Source organism: Hippoglossus hippoglossus, chromosome 5 (genome assembly GCF_009819705.1).
Source record: "Hippoglossus hippoglossus isolate fHipHip1 chromosome 5, fHipHip1.pri, whole genome shotgun sequence".
NCBI lineage: Eukaryota > Metazoa > Chordata > Actinopteri > Pleuronectiformes > Pleuronectidae > Hippoglossus > Hippoglossus hippoglossus.
Window position 1 is genome coordinate 12787766 of NC_047155.1, and position 18147 is coordinate 12805912.

The 18147-nt window shown below is 41.2% G+C and overlaps 4 protein-coding genes across 6 annotated transcripts; 1 reads left to right on the plus strand and 3 right to left on the minus strand.

The window, feature by feature from the left end:
• Positions 1-51: 51 nt before the first annotated feature.
• LOC117761983 (ubiquinol-cytochrome-c reductase complex assembly factor 2) lies at positions 52-3012 on the minus strand. Of its 2 annotated transcripts, none has more exons than XM_034586390.1 (5): positions 2824-3012; positions 1194-1268; positions 857-923; positions 632-754; positions 52-470 (listed from the first exon to the last, which is right to left on the minus strand). In XM_034586390.1, the coding sequence occupies exons 1-4, from the start codon at positions 2959-2961 to the stop codon at positions 645-647; spliced, it is 390 nt and encodes a 129-aa protein (XP_034442281.1). In that variant the 5' UTR covers positions 2962-3012; the 3' UTR covers positions 52-470; positions 632-644. The 2 variants fall into 2 exon arrangements, with proteins under 2 accessions (XP_034442281.1, XP_034442282.1); XM_034586391.1 differs by having other exon boundaries at positions 52-526.
• Positions 2855-5339, plus strand: LOC117761974 (mitochondrial import receptor subunit TOM6 homolog). Of its 2 annotated transcripts, none has more exons than XM_034586379.1 (3): positions 2855-3218; positions 3867-4000; positions 4112-5339. In XM_034586379.1, the coding sequence occupies exons 1-2, from the start codon at positions 3121-3123 to the stop codon at positions 3961-3963; spliced, it is 195 nt and encodes a 64-aa protein (XP_034442270.1). In that variant the 5' UTR covers positions 2855-3120; the 3' UTR covers positions 3964-4000; positions 4112-5339. The 2 variants fall into 2 exon arrangements, with proteins under 2 accessions (XP_034442270.1, XP_034442269.1); XM_034586378.1 differs by having other exon boundaries at positions 3065-3218.
• A 1101-nt stretch (positions 5340-6440) lies between these two features.
• On the minus strand, positions 6441-9145 carry sirt4 (sirtuin 4). Its single transcript, XM_034586375.1, has 4 exons — positions 8583-9145; positions 7376-7860; positions 6892-7186; positions 6441-6792 (listed from the first exon to the last, which is right to left on the minus strand). The coding sequence occupies exons 2-4, from the start codon at positions 7858-7860 to the stop codon at positions 6640-6642; spliced, it is 933 nt and encodes a 310-aa protein (XP_034442266.1). The 5' UTR covers positions 8583-9145; the 3' UTR covers positions 6441-6639.
• Positions 9146-9456: 311 nt separating this feature from the next.
• Positions 9457-17755, minus strand: zgc:172271 (uncharacterized protein LOC100000381 homolog). The gene is made up of 17 exons (XM_034586341.1): positions 17629-17755; positions 17112-17275; positions 16309-16408; positions 16050-16226; positions 15781-15943; positions 15642-15706; positions 14816-14967; positions 14501-14687; positions 14275-14423; positions 14111-14201; positions 13229-13276; positions 12954-13133; positions 12687-12834; positions 11536-11618; positions 11247-11431; positions 10196-10382; positions 9457-10101 (listed from the first exon to the last, which is right to left on the minus strand). Exons 1-17 carry the CDS (start codon positions 17672-17674, stop codon positions 10058-10060), a joined length of 2169 nt encoding a protein of 722 aa, XP_034442232.1. The 5' UTR covers positions 17675-17755; the 3' UTR covers positions 9457-10057.
• Between the last annotated feature and the right edge of the window lie 392 nt (positions 17756-18147).

The window sequence follows — 18147 nt, forward strand, 5'->3', positions numbered from 1 at the left end:
GTAAATCACAGAATCTCAACCATACACACTCGGCAGCTCAGATTCGGCCCAAACCTTTAACAGATTTTTATTTTTCTGGATCTGCATAAAAATAAACAGAGTGATAGGGACTTATAGTAGATTGTAGTGTTTCTTTTCCAGTCGGTTAAATCCCGGAGTTTCACTATGAAAACACTCAGTGACATTGGATCTCTTAATGCTTAGAGATCTTGTTCCTCAGCCCCTGATCTTTATTTCCACCAGATACATTTTTAGATATTCTAAATAACAAACACAATCCTCGACCTTAGTTGAAGCATCATTTGCAATGTTAAAATGTGTCTCCTTAAAGGGTTCCTTGTCAAATGTATGTGCTTGGATGGTATTCCAGAACCCTTTGTCCTTTTGCTGAGTCTTTTTCATTCTGCGCTATGATGGACTGGTGACCCCTCTAAGGTGTTCCTCAGGGATTGGTGTTGGCATCCTCCGACCTTCAATGGATAATTTGTATAAATAGATAATGGATGGATTGATGGATGGAGACAGCCTATACAACTAACCAAATTTAAAAACAGTTCCATAATAACATTTCATAAAAATGACAGTCGAAAACGATCAATAATAGAACAGTAAGTTGTATTTCTGTACATACAATAAGAAAAGAGTTATTTTTCTGCAGATTTCTCTGGACCATCTTCTGGTGATTTGGAGGAGAATCTCTCCATTAACGTCTTCCAAAGACCCTTTTTTTCTTCGTCCGTCTGTTGCATACTCCCTGTAAAATTCAGATTACAGTAACAGTTATTTTCATTGTATAGGTTAAATCCAACCATTTATTTGTATTGAACACAGCGCTTCTGATGTTGTGAATCCATACCTGACAAAAGAACTTTACACTCTTCCACCGTCACACCGGTAAAGCTTGTGTCTCTTACACGAGGAAACTGTGCGAAGATACAAAGACAGGTTTGAGTCTTTTTATACACGTCACTGGATTTCACACAGGTATAGAAAGTAAACAAAGACCAGTAGGATTTTAAAATGCTAGCACATTTACAGACTGAGAGCTTTGCACTAACAATACTGTTTTATTATCTTCATCACAGATTAAATGCTAAAAAGACACAAGGTTTCCTCTTCAGTCAAATTCTATTCATTTTTTTTTGGAGTGAAACATTCATTACAACAAATAAATGCAGATGCAATCTACTCACTCGCTGTCTGTACACGTTGCCGTTAATTTGGGCCAAACTTTCATACATCTGGTCACATTTCTCTGGATCTGTGATCTGGAGGGGAAAAAGTTGAAAGGTTAATAAAATGTAAAGAACAGGACAGAGGTCAGAAACCAAATGTGGCTGTTTGGTATAAAAATGTGGAATAATGAGCCGTGTTTCACACATTTGTTGTGACTGAAATGTTTAATCTCAAAAGCATCCGGTAACATCAGGAGCATCAGTGTGCATGTTATACACTGTTGTTTTTGATACTACATTAATTTACTGTTGAGGAATTTTTGAACCTCCTCACACAATACTGTATATGCCACGATATATTATGTATATTACACATATCTGTACAGGAGAATAGTGCCTGTCTAAATTCCACAGACACTCCCTTCTCTGAGCAGTACCCAAGGTTAGGTTATAGATAAAGGGCCGACCAACAGTACATTGTAGTGTAGTCTACATTGAGGGACTTTCATATCTTACTCATATGCACCAGACAGGGAGGCACCAACTTCAACCCTCACCGACTTTAACTCTTTTGCGTATTTTATCAGTGGCCAGATGTAAGGACACAATGTGATATAGTTATGCATACTTTAGACTTAACCATCCAATAGGATGCGAACACCTACATGTAACATAGAGAGTGACAGCAATCCTAGCCATTCATGGAGGTGCTGTTAGAATGGGTGAAAACAAGTAGAGGGAGATATATGGGGAGGCTGTGGGAGACATTGTCTGACTTGGGGGTGACAAATTGCTCATGTTCCTCTGTTAGCATTTGTATGTTGTTCCACCTTCTGGTCTCCTTGATGCATCAAGTCTACATTAAAACCTTCTGCATCAGACGTCAGCTGCTGCCTGAGTTCTCCTTTCACCAGCTTCCAGAAAACTTCCATAACTTTTACATTATGCTCTTCTATGGTGTTTGCTGTTAGTTATCTGTGTTTGTAGGTGTAAGACTAATGGCTGTTATCTTCTACTTCTGCAGCCTGCACACCAGTGACTACACATTGGGAAAGTAGATTATAGCTATATGTGGTGCATTAAATGTACTGTGCATTGTCCCTGCTAAGTTAACAAATAGATAAGGAATTGGTTTCATATTTGTCACAAGTAGTGCACTGCTTTAATTGAAGGCATTTCCTATTTATTGGAGTTTACTCCCTTTATATAATCACTGAATCTAGTTTAATTTGTGCAAAATTTACACAAATGGACAAATATGAACAAAATCCAAAATATCAGTGTGAAAATAATAACTACGCCTTAAAAGATTGATAGATATAAATATACTGTGAGAGGATATAAACATTATGTTAATATAAACACTGTATATAGATATAAATATAGGGGGGGATATACACATTATGTAAATATAAAACACTGTATGTAGATATAAAGATAGTGTGTATATAAACACATTATGCATATAGATATAAGCACAGTTAGTGATTCTCTGAACCTCCGAGGTCAGAATACTGAACAGAACGTGTTAGTTAACAACACACGGTCAGAGCAGACAAGGTCGCCGGCTCTCGGTGCTCCTCGTCCGGGTAAAGCCCTCAGCTTAGCTCGGTGTGTTCATGCAGTGGAGCTGCGGGCGCCTCGGTACCTGTGTGTTTTCACCCTCCCGGAAGGCGGAGGCTACTCTCTGCCGCAGAAACGTCCCCAGGTCGCGGCCCTTCTTGGTCTCATCCCGCGGCCACTCTTCACACAGTTTCAGGAACCGACGGTATCGGGTGGCAGACATTTTTTTTTACGTACAGCGAGCGAGTCTGCAGAGGACGCGTGAAGTTTGAGCCTTTTCTCTCACCGTACTGGTGTTCAGCTAAACTCTTCCCCCGTCTCCCCGCTGTTGTTTATTAGTTCCGAGCTCTCCTCGCTGCTGTCGTTAACGCACGTTGGCACGATGACTGGTCCGGACGGTAAAAAGAACTCTGCCTCTAGTGTGGCGGACTGGGTCCGCACAGCCTGTCGGTTCGCCACAGACAGAACCGACTTCAGGAGGTGAGTCCGCGGGGAGAGCGTGTGATGTGACCTGTGTGCTAACGTTAGCCCCGTGGCTAACGCGTTGCCCTTGAGTCTGTCGTCTTGATGTAATCGCTGAGCTTCTGCGATCAGTCGATTGGTCGATCAGCTCAGTCTTGACAGAAAGTCAGGGACGCAGTTTGATAAACATTTAGCTGCATGTGCGACTCACGTTGTGATCTTATGACTCTGGGTTTTTCAAGACTGTATATAAGTGATCAACCAAGATATTAATTGATTGATTAAAAGATGATGAAAGCAACTGGACAAATGTTTAATAACCGCATTGTTACTATTAAAGCAACATTATGCTTACTGGGCAAAGGGGACTGCTGGCCTGGGGCCCCCAGAATTCCAGGGGCCCCGGACAGATCCACACGTACTGTATAGCTGTTTTCAGACATGCACTGTAATTCCGCAGTTACTCCGCATTTTCTCCGGAGGGGGTGCATGTCAACTGCTTTGACAAACTCCAGTTGGTCATTTACTCAGCAAGCTGTATCCCCATAAGAGTTTAATTTAGCCATCATCTCTGTGTAGTATTTATGTTTTTGTGTCGTTTGTCAAAAGATTTAATTCAGTCAGAATTAATCCTCATTTCTGACTTGTCTGTCGATTCTCTTTCAGGAATCTTCTGGTCAACGTGGGTCTGTTTGCAGCAGGTGTCTGGGTCGCAAGAAACCTCTCCGATTTTGACCTGATGTCTTCGCAGCCTGTGACATAACAACAAAAATAATAGCACCGCCGAAACCAGGATGATGGTAAGATCGTCTTTTGTCTTACAATGAGTCTGTTTGCACTCTAATGCAGATGAAACATAAGTTTGTAATATTTATTGTAATGTAATATTTGCGACATCTCTGTTCCTTCAGGTGTCTTGGACCAACAAAGAATAAACAAGGGACACGAATAAACGATCATAAACCTATATGAGGAGTTACACGATGAAAACAAATCATCTTGTTTACCTGAATTTGTTTCACTTTTTTTAATTTAATTGTAGTTTTTTAAAACATTTATTTCATTGTAAATGGCTTGACAACAAATAACATCCATTCTTGTGTATATGTTCTGGTTTGGGTTCTAGATTTTGAAATAGCATTTTGATTTAATTCTTTTTAAGATCTCACATAGCTACGTTGCATTTGGGAAACTACTTCAGAGACTTGCCTCGTTACTGTAACATTTGACAATTTGAACTGTGTGTCATGTGATTGATGCAGCTATGTCCACTCAGGAGTTGTTTGTCGCTGCCGCTCGTAAACATCTGTGTGTCGGCAGAAAGTCTCTCTCTGCTCCTCGGAGTCTGGACCTGGCCACTCAGGTCCTGGCTGTTGATTTGGGTTTGAAACCTGCGCTGCTGTTTGACAGTAACGGCTCCAGCTCAGAGCAGGTGCAGCAGTATTTGAGCTCTCTGCAGTCTTCCCAGCTTGTGTCTAAATCCCTTCTTACATTGGATTTAAATGGACACGCTCTAATTGTTAACCCAATTACAGTCAGATCGAAACTAGAACTGGTGCTCTGTGGTAGCGGCGCGGCTTTGATAGACGTCTGCCACTCACTTGAGAAGCCTGCCATCGCCGACCAGTTCAGAGAAGAGCTGAAGAGCATGATACAAGATTTACTGCCTCAGCTGAGAGAGTGTGAACGACTCGAGGAGGCTCAGAAACCACTTTGTGTCGGAGAGAAATGTGAAGAGTGGAACCTGTGCACAGTCTTTGGTCTTCTATTGGGTTACCCTGTAGCCTACTGGTTCGATCAGACCCACAGCTTTGAGAACTGTCTGTCCATGACGCCCCTGATGGTGACTACGGCTGCAGCAACATGGCAGACGGGCTCCGCACATCACACGTGTTGTCTCTACTCTTTCAGCGTCCCAGATGTTCTTCTCAAAGAGACGCAGTCCCACCTGGACGACTGGAGGCGTCGTTTACAAGAGAGATTTCAGCAGCAACATGTCCTGAAGGATCTTAGTGTTTGTCAAACCACAGTAACTCTGCCCTCTGTCTGTCTGTGATGAAAACAGTTTCTTTAAAACACCCTGTTATACTGTAGAACATTTGTACATTATCACCTCATTAAAGTTTGTCCAAACAGCCATTTATTTCTTAATGTGCAGTGCTTTTCACATCCTGGGTTTACAGTCGTACTGGTGGTGAACCCATACACATGGGTTTGTGCAACTATCCTTATGAGGAGTTTCCATTGAATTTCATGCATTGGGGACATTGGGGACAAAATCCTAAACTTAACCTGACCACAACTCACATCTGGCCCCTAACCTTAACCAGGACCTCAGTTATATTAGTTTGCCTCATTAGGACCAGGATTTGGTCCCCATGAGGTCTAAACTGGTACCAACCAGGTCAGTGTCTTGAGTTGGAAAAACAAATATAGATACAGACAGTGGGCTCTTTTGGACCCTACTTTGTGTATGTAAAATCTTAATTTTAAAAAGTATAATGTAGCAGGAAAATTAAAATACTAAGGTAACATACAAATACTTGAGTAAGTAGTGCCTGAGTAAATATACTTAAAGTACAAGTAATTGCTTAGGATAAAAAAATTTTAAATGACCACCAGTCGGTATTATTTTAAAATCTTTCAGTACATAAATTTAGGTTATTTGCATTCAGCACAACAGCTTCAAAACTTAGTGTGTGGCAAATAACACAGACGTGCTGACATGTAAAGTGCTGTAGTGTCTTAAAATAATTTATTTAAAAGAACAAAAACAGACAGTAAGTTTCTGTCATGTGTTCTGTCAAAAAATTAAAGTTTTAGGTTGAAACAAGATTGTGGAACAGAATGTTTGTTTTACAAGTAGAGAAAGTGTACATTCTCTTTATTATGTGAACATTTAAAATGGATCAGTCTCAGCACCACATTATATCAAAACAAGATCCCAGTCCATTCCACGATAACACAAATTAAACCATTTCACCACCTGTTGAACCGTATCTGCTACATGATTTTATGCCTTTATGTAACAGCAACTTGCACAACCGATTTCTTTGTTTTTAATTTAATAACAGGTCAGTTTGTGTTGATTTCGCTAAATGAAAGCACCATCAGATTACTTTCAGTAGCCAGAGCCAAGATATTGATCCATTGAGTGCAGGGATGTTGAATTTCCAAGACAGCACTTTTCTTTCCTATGAAAGACATTCATCCTATTAAATATTTAGTTGTTTTGCAAAGAACATGTGAGTTCACATCAGTTTTAACCTCTAGCAGAGACGTGAATATGACTCTGGCTCCTTTTGCCTTTTCGCAAAACAAGTTTCAAACAGCTGAGAGCATCAACCTCAAGGTGATTTTGTTGTCATCTGGTTAAATGAGGTAGTTTGTAGTTTTTGCAGCCTGAATACAGAATATATAAACAAGATGTCCATGAGGGTCAGTGGGGCTGAATGACCGTCAGCACTTCACCACAGCGGCCCCTCACTTTCAGCTCAGCCAGGTGGTCGGCTCTCGTGGCTCCGATGTTCAGGATGGCGACCGGTATTTTCCTGTCACTTGCTGCCAGTAAGAACCTGTATCCTGAGTATACCTGTAGGGAATATCACAGAGGGGGCCCAATTAAATTCAAAACTCCAGAACAACTGTTTTCAACCTGCTGTTATTATGACAAAGCTGCGCCAAAACCTGCCTGTAAGGAGGACCCCACCACTAGCACCGCGTCCGACTCTGCCAGCCTGTCATGTACAAACTGTACTGTCCCCTTTTTCACAGAGTCTCCAAAAAACGTGACCTCAGGCTTCAGTATTCCTCCACACGCGTCGCAGGAGGGAACCCTGAAATTTAGGACCTGCTCGTCCTCCAGGAAGACGTCCCCGTCCGGAGCTGAGGCGCCTGCCTGGGCTCCCCAGTCTGGGTTTAATGATATGAACCGTCTCTGGAGCTCCTCCCTCGCTGAGATGGCACCACAGCCGAGGCACATCACCCTGCAGACAACGATATATCATCACCTTTAATTTACCTTCATCCTGCAGAGAGTTTTGAATGCAGGACTTCCACCTACAGTATATTGGTGGTGTATTTATTTCAATATTTTAGCTACTGTTGCTCAATCAAAGGATCTGAACTTGACCTTCACCCCTGAGGGATTGAGATGCTAGGTGACGTGTCCTCACCTGTGGGTGCAGCCATGGAGCTCAGTCAGTCTTTTCTGTCCGACCTTTGAGTGAAGAGCGTCCACGTTTTGTGTGACCAGCCAGTGCAGCTTCCCCCTCTCCTCCCACCGCTGCAGAACCCTGTGAGCAGAGTTGGGCAGATGGGAGGAGAACTGCGGCCACCCGACAAAGTTCCTGGCCCAGTAGCGCTGTCGTGACTTTGCGCTGCGGACAAACTCTGCATGCTCCATGGGTCGTCTACTCGTGCGGGCGTACAGTCCAACACCCTCCGAGCGATAGTCAGGGATGCCCGACTCTGTGGAGAGGCCTGCTCCGGTGATGACGAACAGGCGACCAGCTCGAGACACAAAGTGCTGCAGCAGGTCCCGGGAGTGGGTGTCAGTGGTGCTGCAGGCGGGGACGAAGTTCACCAAACCTGCAGGGACTGAGGACGCTCTCCTTACAGGTGCTCGGTGTAACCTGAGAGTCCTCCACGGCAGTCTCATCTAAAGCAGGACAAATACAGTGCTCATCTTTAAATCACATATTTCACTACAACACTCACCTCATGTTCCTCCACCAACAGTGAAAGCAAACTATTCAGGTTTCTGCAAGAGTCACCAGATTAAACTGTTTTATGACCACATGGAGAATTTAGAAATCTTACTGCTCAAATAGTTAAAGTATGATGGAAAACCAGTAGAGATAACATGATCTAAAATGTCTTAACAAGCATATTGTAAATAAATGTCCATTTATTTCATATTTGAGTATTATTATTTACTGACACATTCCTTATAATATAATAACATAATCAATAAACATAACCTGGACCTGGATAATCAGCAGAATGTATAAAATGAATAAATAAAATGGATGGATAGATTAACCACTTAATAACTAACTTATTAATTAAAGGTCAGAGGTCTGGAAACGATTTTAGTGCCAAAATGCTTTTTACAACTTGACTTTATTTTACATTGTAGACCAAAGAAAAATATTGAATATTTATTTTCTTGATAAGAAACTTAAATCAATGCTTCTCTGTGTGAAGCTTTAAGCACAAAGACCAATCATAAATGACCTATAATGTTATAACACCTTCATAATAAAACAACAATAAGACACTGAAACAATCCCTATTGATTTGATTTGAGTTCCTGTCGAAGCTAGCTAGCTAGATGTCAGCGAGCTAACTCTGTTTACAAACGTTATTAAGCTACTGTACCTTCTCTGTCGCTTCTGGATCAGCAGCAAATCTCCAGCGGACAAATGTCGGTTCACTTACATCCCAAACCAACTGGGTGATATAAGACAGGAACCTTCGCTGCACTGGGACGGAGAGGAAACAGGAAATACCCGATTGCACGTAACACCAAACATATTCGCGCTGCAAACTGGGAGTTGTAGTCAAACGACTTCAGCCCAGGATCTCAATGTGGACATACAGTTTTTTCCAAATTTGACTCTGTGCATTATTGTATATTTAATTATGTGTCTTTCAACGACAAGTGATGTACCTGAACCTAAAGATTAAAGATAAATAGAAAGACATAACACATAATTAAGATAAACAGACGGATACAAACTACAGCCTCAGTTTAAAGACATTAAACTAAAGATTAGCAGCTTCATGAGGGTTCTGTAGTAACACAGAGGAGGAGAACCCTCAACGACTGGGGTGGACAAAATAATAACAATACACATCTGATGGTTTTGTGGAAATATAAAAAAAAGGAAGTGGTCTGATAAATCAAATAATTTATTTGTCAAAAAACAAAGTGGGAAACAAAATCTTGGATCTGCCCTTTATCTGCATCTGCAACTAAATTGATCATCCGAGGCCCATTCCTGCTCAAAATAAATCGAACAACAAACATACACCAGATTTAAAACACATGTCTTCATCACTATCTGTGTATCTCTTACACATCTTATTCTCACGTTCAGACTTTTAATAACAAACACAGAGACTTCACTCATTATCTAGTCACCACTATGCCGATGGAAGGGAGGGAGAAGTGTTTGAGTCCACAAAACACTTCTGGAGTCTCAGGGGTAAACAGCGTTGCAGCCGAATATGATCCATGTGCGAACATGGCTCCAGAGATATCAGAGGACATTTAGGCAAAAAACATGTTGTAAATGTTTCAAGTTTTTTTCTGTTGTATATATGCGTTTGAAGAAGCGGTCACTAGTTACTTCAATTGTATTTGGCTGCAACTCTGTTTCCCCCTGAAACCCCTACATCGGCATTGTGGTGAGTAGATAATGAGTGCATTTTTGGGTGAACTATCCCTTTCAGGATTGAGTTGAAACTGCAGTTACCAGTGCTGGGCCTCGTCACAGGTTATCACAATGTCAGGTTTGTGTTTTTTAAACTTGAAAACATTTGCCTCAGGAAAGAATTACCTGTCTTTGTAAAACACACAGATTACACATGACACATCACTCCGACTTGATAAGATGTATTAATGACATCTTGAAGTTGCAAAAGAGAAAGCAAACATAATGATGAGTCGTTGAAAGGTCCTTTGTGTCAATCCCAACCCTTGTTGTGCACGACCACACATCCGGCAGTTTTCGTATGATCCTGATGATATAATTGATAGTTTGCAGTCATCAGTTATGGAGGAAAATAATGCGTGTGAAGGTTTTAACCATCGAGAAGAACATAAAGAGTTGTTTCCTTCTCTATGTCCGTTAGAATATGCTGCACACGTCCTGATTGCAAAACTCCAGGATATCTGTTGTAAGGAGAAGTAAGAAATACATTAGCAAAAGAGATGGTTATATAAATTTGACATGGAAATTAGGCAGTGTATTTGGTTGCAGCTGTACCAGAGTGTGTGCAGTTGAAGACAGATTCTGCATGGGAGTAAAACTCCTCTCCGAGGATGGAACGGTAATCCATGTGACTCGTGTGGACGAAACACTGCGTTGAATCTTTGAACAGCAGGTCACTCTCTCCGTACGGATGAGACTCAAAGAGCTGGAACTCTGCGTTTGGTTTGGCTACCAAAGTTTCCTTCATGGTAAAAAAAAAACATGTTTAAAGATTTAAAGAATAAATATCAAACTTAACTGCCAAAGATTGTAATTTAAGTGCATTTCCTGATTTACACCAACATTAATCAAAGGAACAAAAAAGTGGATCTTTGACAATGTGATTTTGACTCAGGCTGCTGTCAGGACAGGACATCAATTTCTTTTTGATAGCAATCGAAATGTGTCCATAACAAAAACATGGCATCAAGTTTATGGTCAGACTTAAAGGTTCAGTGTGTAGAATGTAGTGACATCTAGTGGTGAAGTTGCATGTTGCAGCTGAATACCCCTCACCTCACCCTCCCCTTCCAAACAAAGAGAACCTGTGGCAGCCTTTAGTTGTCATAAAAACAACTATGTTTGGGCTACTGTAAAAACATGGCGGCCTCCGTAGAGAGGACCCACTCCCTGTGTAAATATAAAGTATTTAAAATATTTAAATATAAAGGGCTCATTTTAGTGCCAAGAAAACCACAACTTGTATAGTTTAGATGAAACACATCTTGGATTATTTTACATACAATTTCTGCGAATAGATCCCTTTCACCTAAATCTTACGCACTGAACCTTTAAACACATTCTTTATCCAGCCGATTCATTATTTGAATGAAAAATGTTGCTGGTTTTAGACTTTTATTTTAGCTTTAGATCTTGTATGGTTGCTAAAAAGTGTTTAAAGTGTCTTAAAGTAAAACATCAAACTGTGAGTGAGAAATCCTGAGACACTATTCTGCAGTGATGTAAAGAGACAGCATGTCACTAAGTGTGGAGCCACAGTGTGCACAAGAAGAGCCACATTTTAAAACCTCCCACATAGTTTGAAAATCAAATCCCATCAGCTGACCTGTGACTTCATGAGGAAGTCGTACACTCGCGCCGTGAGCACCGGCCGTGTCATGACAGTGTTCGGTGGGATGACCCCGAGGTTGCAGCTCTCCCACTCCGACAGCGGGGCCCGACGGCCGTCATCACACAGCAACTCGAAGTCTGACGACGTCAAACCCTCCGCCCAGCCACTGGAGCTCAAACCTGAAGCACGACCGGACAGAAACAAACACGGTGACATGATAAACACACAAGATAAACGCGCATCAGTGTGTGTTCCTGTCAGAAGTTAATGTTGAACATCTCACTGAGGATGTTATCTTGAAGGTTGTGCTGCTCTAAAAAGGCCACATCGCCGTAGCTTTTTCCACTGGGATCTCCGACCAGGCACCTGTGAAGATCAAAGAGGATTAAAGGGTCAGTTCAACCCAAGCTTTATGAAAATCTATATAGATTTTCTCACTTCAGCCACAGTGACATATCGGATTCTAGAGAGAAATGTTGCTGTTAAGTTTTTTAAATTGTCAATAATCAATATACTTATAACTAAAATTGATAAAATCACTACTTTTAAATGAAAGAGGTTGTTCGGTTTCTGAGTGATTAACCTGCGTGAGCTCTATCGCATTATTTAGTTTTCATGCAGGAACGTATACGTGAGTTTACTCTTTTTGTTTTCAGGTGCAGCACTCAACTTTTTTCAGTGTAAAAGCTGCTATACTCAATGTTCACTTCCTGTGCAGCACTGATGACAGACACACAAAGTGAGCAACTCACTGGTGAACATAGTGAAGCAATAAGTCGCTTGTGAGACAGATGTTCTTCTTCTTCTTCTTCTTCTTCTTCTTCTTTCGGTCTATTGAAGAGTTTGTATCTGTGTATGTCAGACAGATGTTTAGCTCCTCGAAGGATTACATTTTTTCCTCCCTGTTTGTTTGTTTGCTTGTCTCTCTCTGATTTCCATGACATTTTGAGAGGGGGTGGGACATGGCACAAGGAAGAAGAACCCATTTCATTTTGGAGTGGATTTGCATAAACGGGCAGATCCGGGATTGTTTTTCACTTTCTTTGACGTGGCCAGATAGAGCATTAACCTTGGAGGAGATCTGCACTCTCTGAGCCCCCTTTCAGTTCCTTCAAGAGAACATAAATAGATACAAATCTAGTGAATGCTGAACTTCCAGTTGTCCAATAATGTGGTGATAGGTGATAATGTCTCAGTCTTGTGTTAAAAGTTGCTTCCCAGTAAAAGGAGTAAGGCCAGAAAATCTGTTAATGTAGTTTTAAATATAACCTTTCATTGCTGTGAGCAACATGAACTTAATTCTATTCACAACGACAACACAAATATCTTAAAACCAAAATGATCTTAATGGCTGTATATGGCTTCAGGTAAAAGAGGAATGTTTTTTCATACTTTGTGGAGAAACCTCTCTCTGAGGTAAGCCTCCGCTCCTACCTTAAAGCCCCCATGTTGCCATAGTAACGCTCATTGTGGTTGTCAGCGCAGCGTCTGGTTGCAGCCTCCCCGCTGCCTCCCATACACACTTTACACAGATTCCCCTGAGAGCCAGGAAGGCAGCCTTTCCAGAACACGTCGTTGTAAACTAAGTCAACACAAAGGGACAGTGGTCACATGTCAGGGTTGTTGAAACAGAGGATAGCGTTTATAATGCCAATAATACAAGCAGGTGAATATTGGAGAATGTGTTCAATAAAGCAGCACCTTGGTTTGGATCACAGGAGCTGCTGTTGTGCTCCAGACTCAACGTGTGTCTGTAGGGCAGCATCCAGCCTGCGGGGCTGTACATGTGGCCCTGACAGGAGCGACGCCCTCCAAGGTTCCCGATGAAGACGTTCCTGTTGGAGCGCCTCGCAACTGCTACACCCACCACTGAGGGCAGCACTGAGGACGCTTTCCATTTAAAGACAATGATCACTTTAACTTTTTAAGATCACAGTGAGTTATGTGTGTAGCTGTTTTTTTCTTTTTCATCTTACCATCTGTCTCTAGGTGAGTTAACCCCCCAGCGAGCACACATTTCCTTCCTAGAGTAGAAGAGAACGTGGCAGAAGCAGATCAATATAGTTTAAAGTTAAAGTGTAGATGAGAACTGCAACTAATTGTGGATGAGAACTTTTAAAACAACTGAACATTTAGTTCATGAAATGACAGAAAACAATGTAAACTTTCTTCAGATGATGTTGATTGTAGAGTCGGATAATAATAAGAACTTTCTCAATGAGAAGTGTGTAAAATATAAACTTTACAACCATCAATTGTTTCATGTGAAATTAGTTGTTGTAGTGAATAGAATGTCATCATACAACTGAACAGATTCTGGTTCTAATAAGTTTTGTTTTTTCACAATAAACTTTGTTTGGATTTGTTTGGATGATTATTTCAAAAATATAAAACACTGCTGGTTCAAGATTCTCAAAGGTGCAAAGTTTTTCTGTTTTGCATAAGAGTCAGTTGGTTGGATGTAATTTGCAATATGACTATATCACCTTGGACAGTGGGGAACTGAGATGGACATTTTCACTATTTTCTGACATTGTATAATCAAAATTATGAACCAATTAAGTAAGAAAATCATTTGCAAATGATTAGAAAATGAAAATCATGATTAGCCGCAGCCATAATCACCACATTATTTGTACCCTGGCTGAACCCGATAATTTCAAATTGCCTGTTTTGTCCAAGTAAACTTTTACATTTGAGAAGTAGCAGATATTAGCATTTTGGATCAAATATCAAAATTCAGGACTAATGAAGACCAACAGTCAATAATGAACATCATTTTAAGCAATTTGATTATATAGATACAAAGTATAGTATGATGAGTCACGTTAGAAAAAATTTAATATATGGAGTCTTACCATAATATTCTGTCACTACAGGGATGAGACCACATTTCCCGGCGATGAAGGAGTGTGTTGCATCCAGCGAGGCAGCGTCCACCTCGTCCCTCTGTAGAAAAGGAACAGTGGCTTTTCTACAGAGTTTGATAAAATACTGATATCATGCAATTTATAAAACTCACCTTGATCTTCTCGATACAGTCCCTCATTGAAACGGCTCTGACACACACCAGAGGGTCTGATTTGATACTGAGAGCCCACTGTTCACACTTCTTCTGCTCTGCGTGGCTGATGCAGCACCATCGCACCACACTGTCCTCCAGTGAGCTGCCTGCACACAAGTTTAATGACGTCACACACGATCACACAGAGTCAGTGACTTTAAGATGAAAAGTAACAGTGAAGCACCTTCATGTCCGAGGCCTTTGAGCAGAGCCACATAATCCAGCCCCAGCACCTGGCTGACGTCCATGTCGTCTGGAAGGACAAATAATTTATTTGTCATGTCTTTGAAGAGGAGGTCGTTCTCCCCGAAAGCAGAAGAGTTGAAGAGCTGGAAGCGCTGTCTCTCTCTCCCTCGACGACCAAACAGCATCTGAAGAATAACAGAGTCCACACAGGGGTTGGTGTTATTGGGATAAAACAATAATTTGGGAAATGGAGCACACAGAAATGATGTGTGATAACTGAGGGAAAAAGCATTTTATTTATTATTTTTTTTACCTGCACTGTCACAAGAAATTTGCGAGCAACCTTGCGAAAGTTGGATCTGGTGACGATGCCTCCGCCCGGACCACGTCCCAGGTTACAGGTTCTGTAGTGGCTGAGAGGAGCCTGTGTGCCGTCAGGACACAGTAACCTGAAGTCATCACTCTCTGAGAGAAGAGACAGAATGTGAAGGGAGGAGGGAGAAAGGGCAGATGGTTAAAAAAAGATGATCTGGTGGAAGAAATCGTTTTTTAGCTTTTCTTTCATTCATTTATTTAGCAAATTCAAATTTCCTTTTTAAACTTAGCTGAGCTACCCTGCAGCCTTTTACCCTCAAGTTCCCCCTGATATTATTTTTCAGGCATTTCCTTGCCCTCAGTAAACATCCATCAATCAGTCAAGTTGCAGGAAATATGTGACCTTGAACTTTGATCAGTTCACCCTGAAGTTAAGTGAATGTTTGTAGCAAATTTTAAGAAATGTGTGTGTAAATCTGTGTATAATGTAGACCGGACAATTTCTTCCACCAAATCTGGATTAATATCTGGATCTGCACTAAACTGTCAAAACACGTAGATCTCAACACAAGAAAAAAGATCCATTATTTCTGGAGAAAATAAGGAAAAAAGCCAAATCTTGCAATGTTAAGAAAAGTGATTTTAAACTTTCTGCATCTGACTGGATCTGCCAAGATTTTCTAACTTCCGTCCACCGAGTGTGATTCAAATCTCTTCAGTAATTGTGGCATATTCCTGCTAACAAATACACAAACAGCCACAGGTGAGAACATAAGCTCCCTGGTGGAGGTGATGAATTGTAAGATATAAAATTCATTATTAACCTTCAATGCTTTCGAGGGCTAAATTGTCCACGAATGCAACATCCCCTGCACCTCTCCTCAGACATCTGTGACAGAGCAGGAGAGGTAAGAGGAGACCTTCATTCATGTTTTTACTGTAATTTCACATGTTGATTCAGACCTGAGGGCCCCCTGGCTGTTGTAGAAGGGCTCACTATGGGATGTTTCACAGCGGTAATTCTTCTGGCGAATGTAAGATTTCTGGCCTTGGCACAGAGCACACAGACGAGGAGCCATGGCAGCAGCTCCAGGGACACAGCTGGCACTGAAGAACGTGCTGACATCTGAACGGGAGGAGAAAAACAAGTGAGGGGACTGAAAAACCCAAAATGTGAAAGAGAAATAAAACTTCATCACTGTCCTACATTCACTAGTTAATCTCTTCCTTACCTTGACTGAGCGGCTGCTCCTTCGACCAGCTCAGGTAGTTTCTGGACAGCAGGAAGCCGAGAGGAAGACTCCAGCCGGCTGTCCATCGTATGCCACTGTGACAACTCCTGAGGCCCTGCAGGGATCGGATGTCCAAGCTGCTGTTTGTCACCACAGCCACAGACAGAATGCAGCCTCCTGCCGAGCAGACAGACAAACTCGTAAACTGGCTCTGAACACAGTGATGCTGATGTTTTTAAAAGATGTGAAGCAAACCTACCGTCACTGTATATTTCCTTGGCGATGGCAACGAGGCCGAACTGCTTCACAGCAGAATAAACCTCCCCTGCGTCTAATGTCACTACATCAGCACGGTTTGCCTGAAACAAAGAATTTAACAATAAAAGTTGAACTTCACGACTCCACCAGATGTTGATATGACGCTTCATAGACCTTCAGGGTCCATTTATTACAAAAAACCTCCCAAGAGTCAGAGGAATCAAACTTTTCCATGATTTTGCCAGGTTGAAGCTTCGGTTTAAAACATTTTGTATTTAAATTTATTGCTTTGTTGACACTTAAAATCTTGGAGTGTTTGCTGGGACGTTCATCTGAGGGAACTTCTCAGCAGGACATTTAGAAATTTAACGAAAGACACATTTCCAGAGCAAATGGAGGTTACATCTACTGTGCAAATATTTTGATTGAACCCTAAGTGGTAAACAAATCTTTGCTGCACCTCAAAAAAACGAAATCAAATTAAAAGCATCGATATTCAACTAATATATGATGTACTACTATGCTAATTTAATAACTTCTTCTGTCTTTTTCAAATTGTTATTTGACTTCAAGTTGCATGTAGCACGGTTCTCATATTATGCTGACAATACAAAGATACCTTAGACTTTACGCAGGATGCCTCAATGCAAACAGTAAATCTCACCCCTCACCCAGATCTCCTCATTTTAATATTCATTTGTTTATTATTCTAAACCTCTGGAGTCCTGAACAAGATTTCAAGAACAATGTTACTGGTGCAACATATTCATTTGCTTTGTTTCCTACTGATTTGGAATGCCTCACCCTGATCCTCTCGATGCAGTCAGATGTGCTGGACGCTCGTATGCATGAGAGTCTTGCAAAAGCTGCCACAACAGCTGGAGGCAGCACCGCCACCAGAGCTTTGGCCAGTTCTGCACACTTCCTCTGCTCAGGATCGGACACCGTGCACCACCGCATCTTCTTTGCTGCCATTTAAAGAACCATTCCAACGATCCACGAAAGTCAGTCAAGAGGAGTAAAACACTGCACTGGTGCATATTTGAGTGGTTTTAATATTTATTTAATGATTTTCTTTGTGCATCCACTCAGTGTAAAGATCTGAAGGCAACGTTTCATTTTAGTAAACTGTGAAATCATCTTATTTCCAAGTTCTAATATATATACGTCATGAAAAGCAAAAAGCTCCACAAAGAGGGGGACAACTTTCCCAGCGACAATCAAAAGCTCAAATAACAATAATCAACGCAGTTAGAATGTACATGAGGACAAAATAACTTATCAATATAAATAAATGAACTGGCTCAGGAACAAAACTCACCCATGATACAGCAGACAAACATGTAAAAGAGTAAAAGTCCTCGCATTGCTGCAGCTCAAAGATTTGGACAGATCCGTCTAACGCAGAGCACAACACCCAGTTGCCCTTTCTGTTCGTTTCCCTGCCAAGGTTCTCCAAAAGTACAAGAGACGCTGGTCCTAATGGGGAAATAGAAAACCTATTGCGTAAGGCCACTCCTCTGAAAAAGTCACTTTTTTCACACATATGGAAAATATTTAACACCAGCTGTCACAAGGACAACCCCTACCCAATGTTTTCATAGAAGTGTTGATGTAGAGGTGAAGACGCCTTTTAAGTGCTTGGATTTATATGCAGAGACAGTTTTAAGACCATTTACATGATATTTAATAAAAAAACATCACCTGGACAGCAGGTTTTTACTCAAGCTGAGTGCTGCACAGGTATAAAAGTTCAAAAAAGTAAGCTTATAGCATTATTTGTGTCAACATTTTACTTTCTCAAATCTTTGTCAGAGTCTCACATCATTCTACTAAATGT

What these genes read in the sequence shown, in the direction of transcription:
- zgc:172271 (XM_034586341.1), bottom strand. Translation starts at nt 17,674, where the DNA reads ATGCGAGGACTTTTACTCTTTTACATGTTTGTCTGCTGTATCATGG. An exon ending in ACTGCATCGAGAGGATCAGG is followed by an intron (nt 16,409 to 17,111) that starts GTGAGGCATTCC and finishes TCTTTGTTTCAG; the next exon opens with GCAAACCGTGCTGATGTAGT. An exon ending in AATTTCTTGTGACAGTGCAG is followed by an intron (nt 14,688 to 14,815) that starts GTAAAAAAAATA and finishes GTTATTCTTCAG; the next exon opens with ATGCTGTTTGGTCGTCGAGG.
- LOC117761983 (XM_034586390.1), bottom strand. Translation starts at nt 2,961, where the DNA reads ATGTCTGCCACCCGATACCGTCGGTTCCTGAAACTGTGTGAAGAGTGG. An exon ending in GGGAGGGTGAAAACACACAG is followed by an intron (nt 1,269 to 2,823) that starts GTACCGAGGCGC and finishes TTTCCCCTCCAG; the next exon opens with ATCACAGATCCAGAGAAATG. An exon ending in GTGTAAAGTTCTTTTGTCAG is followed by an intron (nt 755 to 856) that starts GTATGGATTCAC and finishes TGAATTTTACAG; the next exon opens with GGAGTATGCAACAGACGGAC.
- LOC117761974 (XM_034586378.1), top strand. Translation starts at nt 4,465, where the DNA reads ATGTCCACTCAGGAGTTGTTTGTCGCTGCCGCTCGTAAACATCTGTGT.
- sirt4 (XM_034586375.1), bottom strand. Translation starts at nt 7,860, where the DNA reads ATGAGACTGCCGTGGAGGACTCTCAGGTTACACCGAGCACCTGTAAGG. An exon ending in CTCCATGGCTGCACCCACAG is followed by an intron (nt 7,187 to 7,375) that starts GTGAGGACACGT and finishes CGTTGTCTGCAG; the next exon opens with GGTGATGTGCCTCGGCTGTG. An exon ending in TGGTGGGGTCCTCCTTACAG is followed by an intron (nt 6,793 to 6,891) that starts GCAGGTTTTGGC and finishes TATTCCCTACAG; the next exon opens with GTATACTCAGGATACAGGTT.